The 22,891-nt window shown below is 40.3% G+C and overlaps 1 protein-coding gene across 1 annotated transcript in view; it reads left to right on the plus strand.

Moving 5' to 3' along the window:
* The window catches only part of cdh2 (cadherin 2, type 1, N-cadherin (neuronal)), a 49,920-nt gene extending 27,369 nt beyond the window's left edge, over positions 1 to 22,551 (plus strand). Inside the window, exons 3-16 of the mRNA XM_053489114.1 lie at positions 3,237 to 3,454; positions 8,816 to 8,956; positions 9,537 to 9,692; positions 11,090 to 11,234; positions 11,422 to 11,594; positions 11,761 to 11,898; positions 12,586 to 12,771; positions 13,074 to 13,327; positions 15,391 to 15,533; positions 16,374 to 16,607; positions 17,514 to 17,747; positions 17,938 to 18,077; positions 18,274 to 18,438; positions 19,713 to 22,551. Of these exons, the coding sequence (XP_053345089.1) occupies positions 3,237 to 3,454; positions 8,816 to 8,956; positions 9,537 to 9,692; positions 11,090 to 11,234; positions 11,422 to 11,594; positions 11,761 to 11,898; positions 12,586 to 12,771; positions 13,074 to 13,327; positions 15,391 to 15,533; positions 16,374 to 16,607; positions 17,514 to 17,747; positions 17,938 to 18,077; positions 18,274 to 18,438; positions 19,713 to 19,919 (2,534 nt within the window). The 3' untranslated portion in view covers positions 19,920 to 22,551. The remainder of the gene's footprint in view (positions 1 to 3,236; positions 3,455 to 8,815; positions 8,957 to 9,536; positions 9,693 to 11,089; positions 11,235 to 11,421; positions 11,595 to 11,760; positions 11,899 to 12,585; positions 12,772 to 13,073; positions 13,328 to 15,390; positions 15,534 to 16,373; positions 16,608 to 17,513; positions 17,748 to 17,937; positions 18,078 to 18,273; positions 18,439 to 19,712) is intronic.
* The last annotated feature ends 340 nt before the right edge of the window (positions 22,552 to 22,891 follow it).

Below are 22,891 nucleotides of genomic sequence, written 5' to 3' on the forward strand. Positions count from 1 at the left end.
ATAGACCCAGAGGCGATGGAAATGACAGGAGTCTTTCGTTCATCAGAGAGAGCCCAGTGCAAATAACAGTTTACAGAAATCACTCTGGTCCAGTAGCGTAGAAAGAGAACACATATTCACAATCCAGTAAACACAATCCTCGAATCATCGCCTGCAGCAAATCTTTATCTAATAATCACTAATGAGCACTCATTGCTTGGAGTGGCACATTTTGGAGCCTAGTTTATTATTCTTAAAGGTCTTCATATAATAACTGTCGATTAATCTGAGTGGTAAGTGTTTTTACAACATGTGTTCTTAATTACCTGACTAATTAGCACATGCACGTGTGATCATGCACGTTAAAACAAAAAACCCATGCAATTAAGAGAGCGTAGAGCTTACCTAAGGGCTTGTGCTTAGTCCTAATAATAAGAAAAAGCAGAGGTTGGAAAAGAGCTAAAGAAACTTGGGGCACACTCAGAAGGTGACAAAAACTGTAAAATGAACTCCATTAGGGCTGCATGAGCCATCAAAAATAAATCACAATCTCGGTTTATCTCATTTCTGAATGGCGGTGGTTCACTTACATGTACTGTATTTCCTTTTATTCATGTGTTTGCTTATTTACTTGACAGCGATCCCAGATACGTTCATAGGTCACACTCACACAGGGCAAAACAAAATACTTAATTTACCAATCAGGCCAGAGATTAGCGAATGCTTCAGTCATACAGCGGTCATCTTTCTTCCTCATTTACGGTGTCCTGCTGTGTTGATTCTAGCTGTGAGACAGAGACTCATTCTGATTTCTAATTGCAGATTAAAACATAAAATATAGTAGAAGTTTGATAAGATTGAGCAATAGCACCTTTGACAACAATAAATTCTATACAGTAAGAATTTACAGTAAGTTTAAAATACCTTATAAACACTGTAACATTTACCTTATCCTAATAAAAATAATAACGATATAACTAACACATGTGATGATAAAGTAGTCTGTAGCTGTAGAGACTAAAAAGTGCAGCTGATATTTATTAGTTATTTTTATTTATTGTTAACATTCTAGTTATGTTCAACAGTCTTCATGTTATTTACTTCTACAATGTATATTGCAATGTATATTAGGAAACGTGACTTTTCTGTTACAAAAGATGAAAGTCCTGTGTTGACAGCATGTTTTTAAATTTTTTAATTAAAAAAATGTTTTGGTTGAAAAATAAGATTCATGTAAATGAATCATAATCTCATTTTCCATAAAGAGAAATCATGATTTACCTTTTAGCAGAAATAATGCAGTCCAACTATCCCTATTAAACCCCATGTTAAAGAAGTAGTTTTGGTTTTTGACCCTAAGAAATGTAATGTTATATATCAGTTATAATTAGATGTTATATACCATACTACATACTAATGCTAACTAACAACTAAATTTAAGAGCTAGACTGTTAAGCTATTACTAACCAGCAACTACAGTTGACAGATAAATAATCAGTAAAGCTAAAGCTAACCAGCAATTATTATCAACAGCTAAATACTGTTAAGCTAATGCTAACCAACAACTACAGTTAACAGCTAAATAGACTATTTTGCAAATGCTAAACAAAAAGTGTAAAACAGCTAAAAAGACTGTTAAGGTAATGCTAACCAACAACTACAGTTAACAGCTAAATATACTGCAAATTAATGCTAACCGGCAACTATTATCAACAGCTATATTGACAAGATAATGCTGACAACAACTTAAAATAAGTGCTAAATAGACTATTAAGTGCTAACCAACAGCTATAGCAGCTAAATATTGATGAACTAATGTTAACCAACAAACCATAATTAACAGCTAAATAGGTTGTTGCACTAATGCTAACCACCAAGCGTAACAGCTAAATAGATTGTTATGGTAATGCTAACCAGCAGCTATTAACAACCGCTAGTGTTAAGCTAATGCTAATAACAACTTTAATTAACAGCTAAATAGACTGTTTGGCTGATGTTAACTAACAACTATAATTAACAGCTAAATTGATTAAGCTAATGCTAATGGTTGGCATTTTTTCTTAAGACTTGAAAAGCACAAATGAGGATGAACACAATTAGCAGGATAGATTACTTAAGAATTAGCTTGGTGGGGATTAAATAGCTTTTGTCACAGTAACATATAGCTAAAACATGTTTTCCAAAAGTAAACATTTTTACTGTGAAAAAAAATTTCTTTAACAATATTTTTGGCCTAACAGATTTTAGGTCACAGTAACTGTGAAAACACTGAAGTACCTCAGCAGTCTGAGGAAACTGGATACAAAGAGGAATTTGACTGACATGTAGTCCCATGCAGTTAGTAATTCTCACCGCAGATAACACAAACTACACTGCTACAAAGCATTGCATGTGAACGTGGTCTGTTTGTACAGTGAACTGTAGAAGCACAGTGTTTGTATAAATGTGTGTATGCGCTTGTGAAGACAAAGAACAGGAGAAGACATCATTTCTGCCCTGCGCCCTGCTGTGTTCTTTTGAAAAAGCATCCCTCCGGTGGTGGCATGTGCTCTGTAGAGAAAACTGAGAGACTGATCAATGTAAATAGCTACTGGTCAATAATCAGCTCCACATCCAACGGCAGAGCAGCACACTAATTCATCCTCATACTCCAATGAGCTTTAATAATGAGGCATAGCATTCGAAGAGCGGAAGATGCAAAAGCAGGAGCCGAGTCAATACACACATTCAACAAATGATGCACACTCCCACTCCATCTCTCCCACCGCTAAGTGTGTAATTGTTTCTCCTTTAATAGCAGCATAATGAGCGAATGCACAGCCATTTATTTGTTCTTTGTGTATTTCTAATGCGATTCCCTCTGGTGATGTAGCCTAGTCTCTATCCTACACAACCCCCCACCCCTTTCTTCTTTGCATCTTTTTCTTTCTGTGTCTCGTACCACTTCTGTTTCTTTGTCTCTTCTTCCCTGGTTGAGCACACCTGGATGCCTGCAGGTGTAAGCCTCAGCATAAATGATGCACGAGAATGTTAGGCTACCAGATATCCTTTCCTTTCTTCCTCTCTCTACTCTCTCACTGTCTCCCTCTCTCTCTTCTTTCCACCTTCCTAGTCACTTTCTAGCTCTATGTTCTCTCTTCTCAAATGAAATCACAATTCCCCCATGGTCTAGTGAGAATGTCAGTTTGTTGTATGCTTGTGTATCTACTTTGATGCTTGCTGTATCATACCCCCCCCCTGTCTTTTTCTGTCCTCAGTGAGCTTCATGGACTGTGGCAGAGGTTCCAGTCTGCACTTTGACAGTGGCTACCCGGCAGATTTTCGGATAGGAAAAGATGGCACGGTGTACGCTGCACAAACCCTGCGCATGTCAGATAGAAAGACATGGAGCCTAGAGATCAGTGCAAAGGATAAGAAGACACAGGAGGTGTGGCTAACTTATGTGACCTTAGCACTACCAGACACACCTAAGCAGGTAAGCTTCTATTACCTTTTTCCATTCTGTCTCAGTCATAGGAGAGCCTCTCTTAACACCAGCCACCCTTACTATGATAAAGAGATTAATAGATAAACCCACCGGTCACTTCATTGGGTAAACCTGTTTAACTGCTTGCTAATGAAAGTATCTAATTATCTAATCACATGGCAGCACTCAGTGCCTTTAAGCATGCAGACATGGTCAAGACAATATGCAGAAGTTCAAACCGAGCCTCAAAATGGGGAAGAAAGCTGACGTAAGTGACGTTGAACGTGGCATGGTTATTTGTGCCACACAGGCTGGTGTGAGTATTCTCAAAACTGCTGAATAAGAAAACTGGGATTTTCATGCACGACCATCCCCAAGTTTTACAGAAATGGTCTTAAAAAAGTAAAATATCCAGGGAGTGGCATTTCTTTGGGCAGAATGCCTTGTTGGTGGGATTTGAGGAGAATGGCCAGACTGGTTCGTGGTAATATAAAAACAAGAGGTACTTAAAGCACATTTTGTTACAGACAAGGTGATGCTAAAGAGCATCTCTGAATGCACAACACATCAAACCTTGAAACAGATGGTCTACAGCAACAGAAGACCAACAGTTCAGGATTGTGTTTGCGTACTGGTATGGCCGATATTTTCTTGCCATTGTTTGTGCCCCTTAGTACCAATCAAGCATTGTTTAAATGCCACAGTCTACCTGAGGATTGTTGCTCCATCTTTTTATGACCACAGGATAGTGATGTCACAGAGTTAAAATCATCTGAAACTGGCTCCCTGAACATGAGACAATGAGTTCATTGTACTCGCAGAGTCATCAGATCTCAATCCAAATCTGCAACAACTGCATAATGTGATCATATAAATCTGAAGCAAAACTTCAAAATTTCTAGCTCCTTGTTGAATTTATGCCACAAAGAATTGAGGCAGTTCTGAAGGCAAAATCAATCTAATTCAGTACAGTACTAGCAAAGTGTACCTAATGAAGTGGCCTGGAAGTGTATATAATGGATATATATAGATATCCCAAGAGTCTAAGTCTAAATTAATATCCATTCTTCTCAAAAGAGGTGAAATGTCTAGTTGAGCTAAATCTATTATTTGGTATTAACTGTATATACTGTACATGGAAAGTTGATATTCGTCATAAACCTAACATGAACCTGACATAGATAAGTATAAAAGAAGTCTTCTGCAATTGTTTCGCTTTAACATTTAAAAGAACAGAAGTCTCATTATGAATAGGGCTTATTTCAATGACGCAGGTGTGGTAATGGTAACCATAGTAACTCAGTATATGTGAAACCCTTATATCGCTAATAAAATATTCCACATTAATTACATTTCTAAAATAGATTCAGCATTTGAACTTTTTCCCCAAAGTATAACTTACCTTAACATATGGTATGTAAAAATATAAAAGTATCAGAAAAATTCTGTTGGCTAATAAGACTTGTCCACGTTCACATAATGTTGAGGTTTATTTTCACAATGCATATCTTTATCAGTACTCAATGTATAGTAAAGTGTTACCAGTGCACTAGCACCCTGAGAATAGTGCTCTAATTAAGTCTTATCTGTGCTAAATTGTGGCCGAGGCAGTGGAGAGGGATATGGTGGACGAGATCTTCTCCCATAGCTGATCAGCAGAATCGCGTACTCTCTCTGGGCCGTCACATGCTCGGAGAGTGAGAAAAATGCTGCTGAGCGCACACAGGCAGAATAGAGATGGGGGAAGGAAGAGAGATGGCAGTGATGGAGGGAGAAGAGAGAGAGAGAGCTTTAATGGTGGGTGTTTGGCAGAGATGGTCAGAAAATGAGCTGGGACAGGATAGAAGGTGGGTAGAAACGGAGAGCAGTAAGAAGGAGCGAGTTGGGAAAGATAGAGGAGAGGTAATAGATAAGACAGAGCAAGCAAAATAGAGTGTATGTGTATATAAGAGAGAGAGAGTGTCGTATGAGCCTGTTTTTGATCTTCATGTTGTTGCTGATGATATAAATGTGGTTCCGCTCTTTGTAATTGTAATGGCCTGGCTCATCACCCGAGTCATATCTTCACCAGCCAGAGACTGGAGACAGACTGAGCGAGAGACAGAGAGAGAGACATAGAGAGACAGAGAGTCTGCCTTTCTCCCAGCACTCTTCTGCCCACATTACTGCACTGCCATTACCATCAATATTTAACCAGAGCATGAGAGAGAAAGAGAGAGAGAGAGAGAAAGATTGTGTTGAGAGGGACATACAATCAGAGCTGAATAGAAACAAAATGCGTGCACATGCGCACACACACACACACACACACACACATATTTGTCTTACTATCTTTGCGAGGACCTTTTATTGAAATTAATGCTAACCTTAAGTACAATAATAAAAAGGAAGCCCTTTATCTTTTTAAGTTTATTAAATTAAAGCTTTTTGTAAAAAAAATTAAAATAAAAAAAATCTATACGATGCACTGCATTTCAGTGCAGTGAAAAATTTATTGCCCTCCTCCTTAATTTTTATTATTTTAAATATTTGTCTCAGATAAATGATTTATATCAAACTAAATTTAATACTACATAAAGATAACCAGGGTAAGTACAAAATGCAGTTTATAAATGTGGATTTCATTTATTGAGGGAAAAAATCTGTCCACATCCAGGCCGGATTACTGCCAGACCTGTTGAATCAAGTAATCACTTAAATAGAACCTGTCCGCCAGAGTGAAGCATGATGTAAAAAAAAAAAAAGTAAAGACATTTACAAACAGATGAGAAACGAAGTAATTGACATGTTTCAGTCTGAAAGGGGTCCATTTCTAAGGCTTTAGGACTCTAGTGAATCACAGTGAGAGTCATTATCCATAAATGAAAAAAAACTTTAAACAGTAATAAGCCTTCGCAGGAGTGGCCATCCTACCAACATTACCTTATCCAGGAGCTTATAAAAAAATCCCAGAACAACGTCTAAAGACCTGTATGACTCACTTGCCTCAGTTAAGGTCATCATTTATCATTTAACATTAAAACAAAAACATCATAAATGGGCAAATACTTTTTATTGGCCCTGTATATGAACATGCACTCACTGTGCTTCCCTTTGTCACCGTTTTTCTTTACTATTTCTATGACACAGTTTATTACTGCAGCTAATAATGAAACGCCTGCACAACTAATCCTAACCTTCATAGAGAAGACCCAGAAGGCCACACTCATCGCTTTGAGCACATTCGTGCCCATACTAATAGGAATACTTGACAGTAAATACAATGGCATGCACACAGACTTAATGCCAAAGTAACGCTAAGCATGCTCTCTGTGGGCCTTAATAATCGCTTAGTGCCTAGAGGGCTTTTTTTTATTCTACTGCCCTCGGAAACCTGACTGCAATTGTACCAGGCGAGGCAAACATCCACTTTAGTGTGTCTGGCCTTGAATCTCTTGCTCTCCTTCTCTCTCATACACACACATACAGAGATAATGGAAAACCTGCACTGTAAGCCCTACAGTATGACTGTGTTACATAAAGTTAATCAGTTTTAAGAGTGTGATTTCTGCAAATAGATTTTTCCTACAAAAGCTTCATCTACAGTGGGGCAAAAAAGTATTTAGTCATCCAACAATTGTGCATGTTCTTCCACCTAAAAAGATGAGGGTCAAGTATTTGGTCAATAACAAAATTTCATCTCAATACTTTGCTATTTACCCTTTGTTGGTAATAACAGAGGTCAAACGTTTTCTGTAAGTCTTCACAAGGTTTTCACACACTGTTGCTGGTATTTTGGCCCATTCCTCCATGCAGATCTTCTCCAGAGCAGTGATGTTTTGAGGCTGTTGCTTGGCAACACGGATTTTCACTCCCTCCAAAGATTTTCTATGGGGTTGAGATCTGGAGACTGGCTAGGTCACTCCAGGACCTTGAAATGCTTCTTACGAAGCCACTCCTTCGTTGCCCGGGCGTTGTGCTTGGGATCATTGTCATGCTGAAAGACCCAGCCACGTTTCATCTTCAATGCCCTTTCTGATGGAAGGAGGTTTTCACTCAAAAACTCACGATACATGGCCCCATTCATTCTTTCCTTTACAAGGATTAGTCATCCTGGTCCCTTAGCAGAAAAACAGCCCCCAAAGCATGATGTTTCCACCCCCATGCTTCACAGTAGGTATGGTGTTCTTTGGATGCAACTTAGCAACGAGTTGCGTTTTTACCAAAAAGTTTTATTTTGGTTTCATCTGACCATATGATATTATCCAATCCTTTCCTGGATCATCCAAATTCTCTCCAGCAAACTTCAGACGGGCCTGGACATGTACTGGCTTAAGCAGAGGGAGACGTCTAACACTGCAGGATTTGAGTCCCTGGCAGCGCAGTATGTTACTGATGGTAGCCTTTGTTACTTTGGTCCCAGCTCTCTGCAGGTCATTCACTAGGTCCCCCTGTGTGGTTCTGGGATTTTTGCTCACAGTTCTAGTGATCATTTTGACCCCACATGGTGAGATCTTGCGTGGAGCCCCAGATCGAGGGAGATTATCAGTGATCTTGTATGTCTTCCATTTTCTAATAATTGCTCCCACTGTTGATTTCTTTACACCAAGCTGCTTACCTGTTGTAGATTCAGTCTTCCCAGCCTGGTGCAGGTCTACAATTTTGTTTCTGGTGTCCTTTGACAGCTCTTTGGTCCTGGCCATAGTGAAGTTTAAATTGTGACTGTTTGAGGTTGTGGACAGGTGTCTGTTATACTGATACCAAGTTTAAACAGATGCCATTAATACAGGTTACAAGCGAAGGACATAGGAGCTTCTTAAGGAAGAAGTTACAGGTCTGTGAGCGCCAAGTATATTGCTTGTTTGTAGGTGACCAAATACTTATTTTACAGAGGAATAACCAATTAATTAATTAGAATTAAGAATTGTTTTTTCTTATTTTGTCTCTCCCATAGTTGAGGTATACCTATGATATAAATTACAGACTTCTTTTATCTTTTAAAGTGGGAGAACTTGCACAATTGGTGGCTGACTAAATACTTTTTTGCCCCACTGTATACAAATGCTCACACACTTAGAGTATAGACACGAGACAGTCTCACACACAGACGTATCCTTTGGTACACACACAGCATGCCAATACATGCACATACGCCGTAGGATTTATGTCAGTAGCCTGACTCAGTCATATTTATGGCCACATTAAAGAGAGTAGAATTAATGCTGTAAATATTTAGGTCTACAGACAGAAGGGATAAATGTCCTGCAGTATGTGCATGTGTGTGTGTGTGTGGTAGCAAAGTAAGAGAGAGAGAAAGAGAGCACAGAAAACAGAGAGTGCAGCACCCAGGGGTGTGTGTGAGGATCTAACCCGAGATGTTCGTGTTCACAGGTGCCTGAGATCATGTTTCCATGGCGCAGCGTTGTTGTCGGGGGTGACGGGAGTGTGAGCCGCGTGAAGAGAGACTGGGTCATTCCTCCCATCAATGTCCCTGAAAACTCCCGAGGACAGTTCCCAGAGGATCTTGTCAAAGTCAGTGCACACACACTCTCTCACACACAGTGAAACACACACACACACACACAGTGAAACACACAGGCATCCACATGAATTCCTGCAGAAACAGTAGAAAGCGTTTATGAATTGGATTTAGTATTTATTGCTATTATCCATGGGCTACTTCTTCTGTTATTAATATCTGGATTTCTGGAACTGCTAATATGTACATCATTTAGACTTTGTTAATTGTTGTTTTTTGATGATACTTACGATCACGATACCTGATATTGTCTCAAGTAGTGTGTATTTAGATTATGTTCTATAACATAGGTCTTTTTGAAAAAGGCTCTGCAGTATACACAACATAGACAAAAGTATTTGGACACTTTACCAAGACATCCACACAGTATGTGGATCTTCTTCACATTGTTGCCACTCACAACTTAGAAGCTCACAAGTGTGAATATGTTTCTATGTGCTTTAGCATTAAGGAGTCGCTATATTAAAGCTAAGTGACCCAAACCGGTTCCAACATGGCAGCTCCTCTGCGTGTTTGTGTGTGTGTGTGTGTGTGTTACCATCTTTATGGAAATGAGCATGATTTCTATTTCAGATCCGTTCGGACAGAGATAAGATTAACACGCTGCGCTACAGTGTGACAGGACCAGGAGCTGATCAGACTCCTACCGGCCTCTTCATCATCGACCCCATCTCAGGACAGCTGTCGGTCACTAAGCCTCTAGACCGAGAGCAGATCTCTAACTTCCATGTAAGTGTGTGTTTTTTGCAAATCTGCTGCTTGTGGCAAATGATTCCTTTTTGTTTGTTGTGATTAAGGTCAGGATTGTATTTGTGTATAGTCCCACGAGGGGGATTTATCTGTTTTTAAGAGCTTGCATTCTATGTATGGTATGTGTATGGTCTCATCCCACAATTCCGCATTCCATTGAGAAGACACAAATACTCCTTTTAAACTGTTTATCTTGGGTTTCCATGGCAATGCAATAATGCAACTTTTGACCTCAGTTTAATCCACTCTCAGAGGAAAAAGGGGAGTAGGCAGATTTTTTTATAGCTTAGAAAAAAAAGCTTATCCTAACAAAGACACACACATTCAGCATGTCCTCACGAGGACAATGCATATACACTTTCCCCCACATTACGAGCCATAAGCTCCGCCTGCCCTTAGCATTACCATTAAACTGTCACTATATGCAACGTCGATTTTTCTATCTAGAGCACTGTAAAGAGCAGGGGTAAAGGAAATAACAGATATATCTTTGTCTTCATGGGGTTTTTGTTTTTATATACAGTAAGCTGCTCCAATAGCAGCTTAATCCTGACAAATAATTCTTCAAGAGAATTATTGCACACTACATTTATAGTGCATTATGGGTAATAACAGTTCACAACCCACTTAGAATTTGGACAACACGACGTAATGGCTGCACGTCAAATAGTGCACTAAAGGGAACTGATTCAGACACACCAGTTGTCTTTTGTCTACTGGCTCCAGAAGCTAATCAGAGCAAACGTGGGGGCAGAAACATTTGTAATTGGTTAAGTGCTGCTCCTAATGAAAATGGACAGGAAGCAGGGCTTGCCACGTCTTCAGTTAAAAATAAATAGCCTTGTTCTAACACTGTTTTTGGAAATTAACCGAAGCCAGTTAGCTTTAATGTTTAATGAAACGTCTCCTGCTATTTAATTCATCTGCAAATATTTTATTTAATGTGTTTAATTTAACGTGTAATTCCTCTTATGTGACATAAACTCTGGGTAATAAAGGGAGTTTGTGAATTCTTTTTTTGTATTATGTGGTGTAATTATTATTAAGGTAAATAATTTATCTTTTTTTAATTTTTTTTATATTATAATATATTTAAGAAAGGGCACTGGTGGCTCAGTGGTAGGTTATTTGTCTGTCATGGGAAAGGCCCGGGTTCGAACTCCAGCCACAGGATGCAGCGCCAGTCCCAAGCCCGGATAAAATGTCTGGACGGGCCTCCGGCGTAAAACCTGTGCAAAGCTATATTATATTATATTATATCATATTATATATTATATAATATTCAGTCTTCATGAGGTGCTTATCATGCTTTTTCTGTTTTTACTGCTTGCATCTTTCTACATCTAAATTAATCTGCTTTGTGTGTGTTGCTCCAGCTGCGTGCTCATGCTGTGGACATTAATGGCAATCAGATGGAGAATCCCATTGATATTGTTATCAATGTCATCGACATGAACGACAACAGACCAGAGTTTTCCCATCAGATCTGGAACGGCACGGTGGACGAGGGCGCCAAGCCAGGTACTTACACACACACACACACATACACACACCCACACAGGATCGTTTTTGCACAGCTGACATTCTCACATATAATCCTCATGTATATCATGAGCACGTTTGTTGCACCTGCTAGTTCTTGGTCTGACAGATGGCCGTTGCTGTACGAAATCCAAAGCAGATCACTGTTTCTCTCCATTTCGCACAGGCACATTCGTGATGACAGTCACAGCACAAGATAAGGACGATCCTAACACAGCCAACGGCATGCTGAGATACAAGATCCTCTCTCAGAGTCCCGAGACTCCCTCCACCAACATGTTCACCATCAATAACAAGACTGGCAAAATCATCACTGTTGCTGCAGGCCTCGACAGGGAGGTGTGTGTGTGTGTGTGTGTGTGTGTGTGTGTGTGTGTGTGTGTGTGTGTGTGTGTGTGTGTGTGTGTGAAGGCTTTTCCATTGTCCACTGCTTGTGATTTTATCCTAATTCTTTATACCTGTCTTTATCACTGTGTGTGTTTGTGTGTTTACATGTTGTGAGTAGAAAGTGTCCCAGTACACTCTGATCATCCAAGGCACTGATATGGAAGGAAATCCGACATATGGCCTGTCCAACACTGCTACCGCTATCATACGTCTGCTTGACGTCAATGACAACGCACCGGAGTTCACCAGAGACACAGTGAGTTCATTGTGCATTAACAACTCCTTATAAATTAAGTGAGAAAACCAGAAAAGCGTTTTTATATTCATCCAGACAAAAAATGTTGAATCAATTAAACTGTGAAAAAAAAAATACCCTGAGTTTTTTATTTTTAATTGTGGTTAAGTTGTAAGAACCACAAGTAGAGGATATACTGTATCAGCCTCTGGTATGCACCCGGGTAAAAACCAAGGGCATTAATGACCCTGTTGAACACATTTTACCTTGACACACATATTCCCATTTGCCATAAAAACCTGAGGGAGTATCTTTCCTAGAATTTTCTAAGATGTCACGCATACTGCAGAATCACTGCATAAGGGGAATATTATGTAACATTTGATTTGTCGTGGCATGTACATTTTATTCTGGTTAAGCAGATGACAGCAAATCTTAAGGGAGACATCATCAGGTTCAGGAGTTAATACTGGCAGTTGTCGCATTTAGTAGAACGAGATGAGATTCCTGTCTACTTTAAGGAATCTTTATAACACAACATGTAGAAGATAAATCCATACACTGGGGAGAGGTGAAGTAGACCTAAGTGATCATGTCATTAAAGGGTGATGTTACCGTGATGCAAACGTGTAAAAACACAGACACACTTCCACTGACACTCTGTCTCTCTCTCTCTCCATCTCTCCACACTGTTTATTCTCACCTTAGTTCTACGGCGAGGTGCCTGAGAACCGTGTGAATGTCATTGTGACTAATCTGACAGTCACCGACAAAGACAAGCCAGGGACACCTGCCTGGAACGCCGTGTATCGGATCACATCCGGCGACCCGACCGGACGCTTCTCCATCCCCACTGACCCCACCACCAACGAGGGCCTCGTCACCGTGGTTAAGGTTAGTCCTAAGACAGTTTGCTTGCCGTCATCAACAGTGATTTCACACATCCAGAGTCAAACACTGAGCGAAAACAGTTCCCATAGAAACAAAGCTGGTCAACAGCCACGGCCGCCTCTTCATCAGCGATAAACATTTATTATTATAGTGTTTTAATCACAGGAGGAGCTATTTATTCATTACTGGTGCTCTCTGGGTGTTTATTGATACTAATGTCATCTTATCACAAAGGGCATTCAGTGTGTTTTATATCATTGTATAACTTGTTCGTGTGTGTGTGTGTGTTTTTTTTTCTTCCGCAGCCCATAGACTATGAGATGAACCGTTCTTATTTGTTAACCGTCATAGCCGAGAACGAAGTGCCCCTGGCGGTAGGGATCCACCGGACGCGCCAGTCGACAGCCACCATTTCCATACGCATAATCGACGTCAACGAGAGTCCTAACTTCGAACCCAACCCCAAACAGATCAAATTGGACGAGGGACTTCCTGCAGGGTCAATGCTCACCGCATTTATAGCTCATGACCCTGATAGACACATGCAGCAGACTATCAGGTAAACACAAACCAATAAAATAACATTAAAACAAAAGCCCGATAGACACAAACAGAAGAGCCTCATGTGGAGATAGACACACTATTTTCCACATAAACATGCGCCCACACACTCGCTCACTAAAAGGCAGTCTCAGGCTCAGATGCTTTGAGGTATAAAGCTTTGAAGGCACCATTGAAACTTTGAGTTATGTTTTACCAGTTTCAGAATCTTACCAGTTTTATGCTTCTCAGCTATACACACGCACCTAAGGGCAAATTTTGAATGCTGTCACAGCAATAAACTTTTCAAAAATAAAGGCACTGTATTTGAAAAGAAAAATAAAATAAAAGTTTGTGAAGGTTATTATATTTTTTTTTTTTTTCTCCAGTTAGGATTTTTCCACTCAGCTCCCATGTGTGATAAGGTTCTGGTTTTGGGGTAAATGGGTTTTGAATGAGAGTTGCCTTATACAAAAAGGGAATAATTGGACGGTTAAGTTGAGTTTAGTTCGCATCTTCTCTGTATTTAGACTTTCTTTAAGGGAGCCATTTTCTTGTAAATGGCTTATTTATCATTTACCTGTGCCGGTTATTCTTGTGTTTTCAAGTGCTACCTTTTATGTCTTTAACTATGCCCAGCCTGTAAGCTGGCCTGCTTGTGACTGTTACCAGGAAGTTGTTTCATTCTGTATTTGCTTGATGATCTCATTTTTCAGAAATATCCATATGTATTAGGACCACACACTAGTCTTACACAGTATAGATATCTAAAACAGTTTAACATTAGGTATCAGCAAACCCCTGTGCACACACGGATTCCTGCAGTGTGGCAGCAGGCGGCAGACAAATCATATGCAAATAACGAGGTGAACAAATCACTTGTCTGGGAAAGCTACCTTCATGTCCAAGCTATTAGGTTTTCATTTGTAATTGCCTTTTGGATAACTAAGCTTTACCACCAGAATAGTGGGAAAGAATCCTGTTCTCAGTTCAGCATCTCTGGGGCCGTGGTGGCTCAAAGGCAAACGCTCTGGGTTACTGATCAGAAGTCTGGCGGATCGAGCCCCAGCACTGCCAAGCTGCCTGTTTTGGGCCCTTGAGCACCCTCTCTGGTCCAGGGGTGCTGTACAAGGGCTAATCTTGCACCAAGACCCCAAATTACTAACAAGCCGGTCTGCTGTAATGTACTGTATATGTGACAGATCCAGGCTTCTTTTTCAGTGTCTTTGATTTAGTGAAGTGTCCTTTTTTTACAGTGGTGTGATGCTCCTCAGTGCTAGCTCGCCATGCATAGTTATTATGTTGTATTGCTACATCATGTTTAGGCAAAGCAAACTCTGAGGGTGAGTCAAAAATGATCCGCACAAAATTAATTTTAATAAAAGAACCCAGACCCTGGAAGTGCATTGCGACAGTGCTAAGCTGCTTTTAGGGGAAGGGGTTCAGGGGAGGATGCTTCAACACCTCAAAAGTCTTGGAGTGTGGACAGTGTAGACAGGCGTCCAGCTCCTTTTTGATGCAAACTTCCTTAAACTTCTCTATCCATTTATACACACTTTTTCGCAGCAAAACACGTCCTCCATACTGTGCATAAAGTCTTTGATAAATAACGGCACCAGATACACCCTTAGACCACCAAAAAACTAATCACTAATCATTTGCTGCTCTTCTTTCGTGCAAATCAGTGAGGCATCCATTTTTGCTCGCAACGCAGTTACAAATTAACTGATGTAACACGTTCACACCTGAACAGCAGTGACTGGGGAGACAGTAGCCTTGAACGGAAAGCGCTGATAAGCCAACAGCCAAGTTTTAATATAACTGGAGTGCAGATAATCTTTGACTTACCCTTGTACACAACACATTGGATCTTTCACTAGATCTCATTTATCTAGTGAAAGATAGGTAATAAATGTCATCTTGAGATGATGGAATGTATCTTAGCTCAATAGTTGGGGTGGGGTAGGTAATAAATGTCATCTTGAGATGATGGAATGTATCTTAGCTCAATAGTTATTTTCGATGACACTACTTTTAACAGAACCTTTAAACAATGTGTGGTGTTTTTTCTTTATGTTGTAGGTACTCCAAGCTATTTGACCCTGCTAACTGGCTGGAAATCGACCCAAATAATGGGCGAATCTCCACTATCGCCCTACTTGACCGTGAATCCCCGTACGTCAGGAACAACCTCTACAATGCTACCTTTATGGCTTCTGATAATGGTTAGTAGTGTGTGCGCATATGTGTGTGTGTGTGTGTGCACGCGCACGCACGCGTGGGTTGCAACTCAGTTTTAATCCATTACAGGTTACACATTGGATGAGTAACTCCATTGATCTGAGCTGCAGGGAACAATTATGAGCTAATAGCCACAGGCATACACGTAGAAACACCCATACATAAATAAGCTCGCACGCTTTCACTTCTAAAACTATAAAACTCCTTACATGTTTCAAAAGAGTCGAAACATCCCTATTTTTCCGACTTGTTTGTGTGAATGTGACTACAGACGTCTGCTCAGCTCTTCTGCTGTTATTGACATTTTCCTTGAGTCACCTCAGTGTAAAAGAAAAAAAAATCCTCTCTCTTACACACCCATTTAAACACACTCATAGGTCTGTGAAGGAGTGATCCCATCTCTGTAAACACTCTGTTAACCTGTGGTCCCAGAGTGCCTCACTCACAGTAGGCCACTCATGGAGTTGGATTGCAACACTCTAGCGGCGCCGCTTCCTCTCCCAAGGCTCCCTTCATTCAGCCTGATCATCTAAGGAGGGCTGACACTTAGTGCTCTTCTCTTTTCAAGCTCTCCCCAAGTGACTGAAAATGTTCTGATGAAGAGGCAGGAGATGCTGAATAGCTCGTGGGCAGTGTCTACTGTCTATGATTGACAATTTTATCTATCCTCTGATTATGCATGTCATAAATATTTCATACAATAGCTTAGTGGTTCAAGAGTTTTTCTCTCACGGTCAGACTAAATTGACAGCCACTGTAGTAAAGAATAGTTTTTTTAATTGTAATTTTTTTCTTTCTTTCTTTCTTTCTTTCTTTTTGTGCAGGTATTCCTCCTGCAAGTGGAACAGGCACACTGCAGATCTATCTGTTGGATATTAATGATAACGCACCACGCGTCTTTCCCCAAGAAATCGAGATGTGTGAGAGACCTAACCCTAATGCTATCAACATAACAGCTGTGGACGGAGACCTGAACCCCAACGCCGGGCCATTCGCCTTCGAGCTAGCCCACCGACCCGCTGATATCCGCCGCAACTGGACGCTTTCCCGTCTCAGCGGTACGACACATGGCTGAATAATATCAGAAACACTTTATCCATCTCACCCCTCTTCCCAGAACTTTTGCCAGAATGTGTAATTGCATGACTGATTTTACATTTTAATATTTCAGCAAGCACAGCTAATATGAAGCAAGCTAAGATTTTTACCATTTGTCTTGGTCAGTTTTCTAAGGGAGCTTTCACACTACACACAAAAAATTTCTATCATGCCCAGGAACTGATTTAATCTGTTATACCTCCATTCACACTTACATGTAGTGCTGCATAGCCAAGGCACTTTCCAACATGTTTTTATGATAAAACTCCTAAAAGTCTGTAATCTGAGCAAACTGGGAATCTGTAACTGTTAAATGGCTCCTTTTTGAAAAAGTAATGAAGTAGTTTTAGTTACACTTTAATTCTTATGTTATTATAAAAGGGAAGTTTGTGTCAAACCATGCCTGGTGATGAAATCTCTCGTGAAGACATTATAGATTTTACAAATAAGAATTGACAGAAGACATCCAGAATGTACAGTGAGGAGGCACTTAGCTTCAGTAAAACATTGGAATGGTGCAAACATTGTAAAGAAGTCCGTACGTCCGTGAATGACGATCCGCCGTTAAAAGAGTTCCTGGGAGGCAAGCATTTCAAATTTGAAGCTGGCAGTCAGATCATGGCTTTAGCATACTAAAAAAAACTGTCTACCTTGATGGTGTCCGAGCACTAGTGAAACACTGGGTTAAGTGCGTTAGTGTAGCAGGGGAGTATATAGAGAAATAAAGGTTGTGTTCACTCTTATTCTGTACAGTCAAAAGTCCCATTGTAGATATGTGACATAATAATGCAAACGCAATGCACTATGAAATGTAGTTTTATTCTTATTCAAGCTGACATTTCGTTTTATTGCTGTTCCCGACGTAGGTGATTATGTCCAGCTGAGCCTAAGAATTGGGTATCTCCAGAGCGGAATCTACGATGTTCCCATCATCATCACGGACTCCGGAAACCTGCCGATGGCCAACACCTCACACTTGCGTGTGAAGGTGTGCCAATGTGACCATCACGGAGACTGCGTGGACATGGAGCGCATAATGGCTGCCGGTTTAGGCACCGGAGCCATCATTGCCATTCTCATCTGCATCATCATCCTGCTGGGTGAGTTACAGTACTCCCTATTGTGTGTATATAAACCCCTATACATATAAAGTGTTTATGCTTTAAGGAATGAGGAAAAAGAATAGTTTTATCACCCTCGAGACTCCCTTTATGCTAAGGGCTAGGCATGAATCATTTTGTATAACATTTTCTCTTTCTGCATTTGCTTCTCTGCACGCGCTCTGTGTAGTGCTAGTGCTGATGTTCGTGATGTGGATGAAGAGGAGAGATAAGGAGCGGCATGCCAAGCAGTTGCTGATCGACCCGGAGGACGATGTTCGAGACAACATCCTGAAATACGACGAGGAAGGAGGAGGAGAGGAGGACCAGGTACGAACGCTGCTGATTTAAGGAAACATATAGTTTAGGTATAAAAAGTGACAGGGTCGTATTTGTATGCTGTGGGGTACTGATCTGTGGGTACCAATAATTCAGAACATTCACATGGTAGAACAAAAGCTGTCACTCTTCCTTTCTTGTTGTTTCCTCACCGTTTGCGTACGTGCATGTGTCTCTGTGTTTGCAGGATTATGATCTGAGTCAGCTGCAGCAGCCAGACACTCTCGAGCACGACCTGGTGAAGCCAGTTGGAATCCGCCGGCTGGACGAACGCCCGCTGCACCCTGAGCCCAGCTACCCACTTCGCTCAGCCGCCCCGCACCCTGGAGACATCGGAGACTTCATCCACGAGGTTTGTTTGTGTGCGTGCGTGTGTGAATGCGTCTTTGTGTGTGTGTGCATGTGCGGATGTGTTCTGTCTCGCCATATAAACTGCTGGATGGCACCAGTGATAAGAGCTAATGGTGATTGATTGGCTAATTGGACCTCAATCCTATTAGTTTAGATGGACATTAGACTGGCTTAGGTATTCAGTATCGTCCTCAGCGGACTGTAGATGAGCATGTTTTACACACACACACATACACATACACGCACACAGGGGGAGCGAGAGAAAGAAATCCTTTTAAGTACTAAATTGTATTGGGAGCCCAGCAGGGAAAAGTGAGAAAATCTTTAAAACTGGAAATGAATTAAAGATCAGATATGAGCTTAAGTAACCGCAGGTACGCCTCCGTTTAAGCGGAGTAGAATCATATCTACTGGCTGATGTTATGCTATTTTCCTAGAACGTATTCTTTTCCTATTTATTCATTACCAGCACACTCAGGATGCCGTATTCAATCAATACCGTGTAGACCAGCTTGTGATTGTAGCTCTGCATAATGATGTTCTAATTGCACTATAGATTATACGTGTAGGGTCCTGCCTATAGAATATCATTTAAGCTGTAAACTTTATATAATAACTGCAATGTGTCTTAACACCTCATCAAGGGTTCGATTCGCGCCTTGGGTCTGTGTGTGGGGAGTTTGCACATTCCCCTTGCGGTTTCCTCGGGTACTCTGGTTTCCTCCCATAGTCCAAAAACATGCAGCAAAGGCTAACTGGAATTTTCAAAATCCCTGTAGTGTGTGAGTGTGTGTGGTTGCGCCCTGCAATTGATTGGCACCCTGCCTAGTACCCTGAGTACATACCCTGGGATAGGCTCCCAGCCTCTTTCGATACGGTACATTTCTTAGAAACCTTTTTTCAGGTTTAATGTCTAGTGTGTGGACAAATAATTGGTTATTAGGGCTGCTTTTCCAAACTCCTGTCTTCTTCCATGATTTTCTTTTCATGTATTATTGTCCTTCCCTTTTCATTGCTCAACATCTCATCTTCTCTCCATCCTTTCTATTCCTTCATCCATCCTCTTTCCCCCTCCTTTCCTGACCACAGCTGTCCTTTACCATCTTCCATTTCTCATTTTCCTCCCAAGGCTACAACACTTGAGAGCCCTGCAATGGGTTCACTTCAGCCCATGAAATATTTCTAAATGGCACTCTGTTGTAAATATTTTCCCAAGTTTGTCATTGGATTGTTTTCTAATATTATGAAAAAACTCCATGTCTCTTTCTTGTTCAGGGTCTGAAGGCGGCTGATACGGACCCCACGGCCCCCCCATACGATTCATTGCTGGTGTTCGACTACGAGGGCAGTGGCTCTACGGCTGGCTCGCTCAGCTCACTGCACTCGTCCAGCTCCGGAGGCGAGCAGGACTACGACTACCTCAACGAATGGGGACCAAGATTTCGCAAACTAGCCGACATGTACGGAGGAAACGACGACTAAAAAAAAAAGCGTCCAGGTGTTATGGAAAAAAAAAACGAACGCTCAGTTACACTTGAATCTCACAGTACAGAAGCACTGGGATATTATGTGCCTTTTTGTACATTTTTTTGACTGATTGGTTTCCATCCATTGGCTTTATTGGCTCTGAGTTTTGGAGTAGTTCTGTTGTGAGCCTGTTTATAGAAAATGGTTATGCTTCGCCACGCTTCTGTTTGTACATCACAGCATGGCGCTCTTACACGCCATCACGCCTCACCCCGAAGAAGAAATGAGACTGACAGAACAGCATTGTACAGTAGAAATTAGATGTCAAGTTTCATGGCATTGCTTCTTCTTCTTTTTTTTTAAAAACTATTTACAGTTTACAGTTTTTTTTTGTTTGTTTGTTTGTTTGTTTCATTTTCACCAAAAAAGTTTAACTTATGCAGCTGGTGAAAAAAAGGGGAAACCTCATCATCATTTGGTAGCGTAACCTTTTTTGTTAGGATCCTGATTTATTATTATTAAAATTATTATATAATTTTTCTTTCTTTTTTATGACGTGTTTCACAAACAAATAAAACTCATATTTTTGTTCGATCTCCACCTGCCTTAGTCAACCTATGGTATTCCTTCTTTTGTTCCTTTTTTTAAACTGCACTGTAAATTAAATGTTGTGTACATAGTTTTTTTCCCTTCTTTTTTGTTGTTGATGTAGTCTATGAGGAAATACAAGGAGTATGAAAGAGTTGTATATGTATAATTTCCTACAGACAAAAGGCATTTTTTTTTGCATGTTTCTATCTTTTTTCGGTATAAAAAGGTATTTCTGAAATCGATTTACCTACAAAAATCATCAACATGTCAACTGTTGGAGAGACTCAGCACCAGCGGGGCAGCAGCTTAATCCAGATATGTATACAACCCTCCCCTGTACCTGTTTAGGCTGTATATGCCAGCAGAAATGAATTAGATTTATATTTTTTTATTTTCTTTGGCTGCCTTGTGTCTAAATTCGCTCATTTCCTGTTACACATTATACAGACTGGTGATATCTTGTGTATTTGAAGTGAACAACATCAAGATGGAGAAAATTTTGGAAACACTGCTGCTGTCTCTCCATTTAAAAAAGTGTGTGTGTGTGTGTGTGTGTGTGTGTGTGTGTGCGTGTGTGTGTGTTGATTACAAGCTGTAGTCACAGAAGGGCCGAGCAGTACGGAGGTAATTACCTGTCAAAAGTAATTAGAACTAAATGCAGTGCCAAAATATATTTTTAATGAATTTCAAGTCTGTGGTCAATTTTGTAAATCTATACCTTATTCCATTTGTGAATCATTTTCCACACTGCCAAAAAAATCTAATCTTAGCAAAGGGAAATATCTAAAAATCTAGTCAAAATCTTCTACTATTTCTTATCATAAGGTTACAATAAATAAGTATATTTATATATTTATATATATACAGTATTGTGCAAATATCACCACCTCATTTATGCGTATTAAATTAAATAATGAAGATTAAATAAAAAATACCTGAACATATAATAAAACAATTGGTTGTTTATGCAATAACCTCAGCAGCAACCTCATTTCCCCTCTCGCCTGTTCCAACCAGCCAGCATTCATCATCACCAGTATACTAATCACCGGCCTGATCATCTGTCATCATCTGCACTTGTTTCTCACTGGTTCATGCTCTAAATTAGATGACTTTATGCTTGAATGATTTATTGGTCACTGTGTGGCTGTCTTGACATTCTTCTGAAACTGATCATGTACAGGGACTGGACTGAAAATAAGAGCTAAGTCCTTCAGGGAGCCTGGAGAACTATTCTTTAAGGCTACATAAAAAAATCCCAAAAAGTCTGGAAACAAAATATGAAGAAAGACTCTTGCACGTTACAATTACTTAGCTTTAAATTGCTTTTTATTCTTCTTCATTAGAAATGAATGGGTAAAATCTGCAAAAATTGAAACAAAAAACAAATCTGCCAACAGAACCAGAAAATGAATCCTTAAAAGCAGGAACATTTTTCAGAAATAGGCTTCATAATGGTATTTTTAGTTTATTTGAATCTTTATAAGAATAAGAAATATTACATTAAGATAGATTCGACTAGATTCCAGATATGCTCTCTTGCTAAGATGACCTTTGTTGCAGTGTGTACAGTTTATAATCCCTGTGCATTATTTTCCTCTCATACTATGAGTGTTGTTCCAGCCCTGTACTCTTCTATGAAAACACAACCACTTTTAAATCCACACAGATTTGACATGATCGCATGCTTTAACAGCGTAACCTTTTTTGTTTTTGTTGGGGTGAGGGGGGGGGGGGTGTAAATGTAGCATGAAAGAGTTCATTAATGAGTTCATGATTGCAACCTTCTCATAAAACTGTAATTGTTTTACAGACCTGACTATAAATTTGTTCCATCATTGCATCCACATACGTTTTGACAGGAAACTCCGCGAAGCAGCACTAGTCTAAACGACCAGTGTGTGTAAGTGCTCAATACACACTCAGGTGACTGACAGCAGTCGATCAACAGCTGCTTACTGATTGGCAGCTACGAAGAGTTCAGTGAGCTTGTTTACTGTTACTTGTTGATGTTATGACCCATCGCTGCCCATCTGGCCAATAAAAATTTAATTTTTGGAAATAGTGCCAATCCTCTTGGCTTTTTTTTACTCACTCACTCACTCACTCATCGTCTATACCGCTGTATCCTGTATACAGGGTCACGGGGGGCCTGGAGCCTTTCCCTGGGGCACAAGGCGGGGTACACCCTGAATGGGGTGCCAATCCATTACAGGGCTTACACACATACACACACTAACCCACATGTTTTTGAGTACCTGGAGAAAACCTACCAAGCACAAGAAAAACATGCAACTCCATGGACATAGACCCGAGGCAGGAATCAAACCCAGATACTGAAGGTGTAAATTGACAGTGCTAACCACCAATCTTGTTTCTTTTTTTTTTTATCATTA

Source organism: Clarias gariepinus, chromosome 27 (assembly GCF_024256425.1).
Source record: "Clarias gariepinus isolate MV-2021 ecotype Netherlands chromosome 27, CGAR_prim_01v2, whole genome shotgun sequence".
Taxonomy (NCBI): domain Eukaryota; kingdom Metazoa; phylum Chordata; class Actinopteri; order Siluriformes; family Clariidae; genus Clarias; species Clarias gariepinus.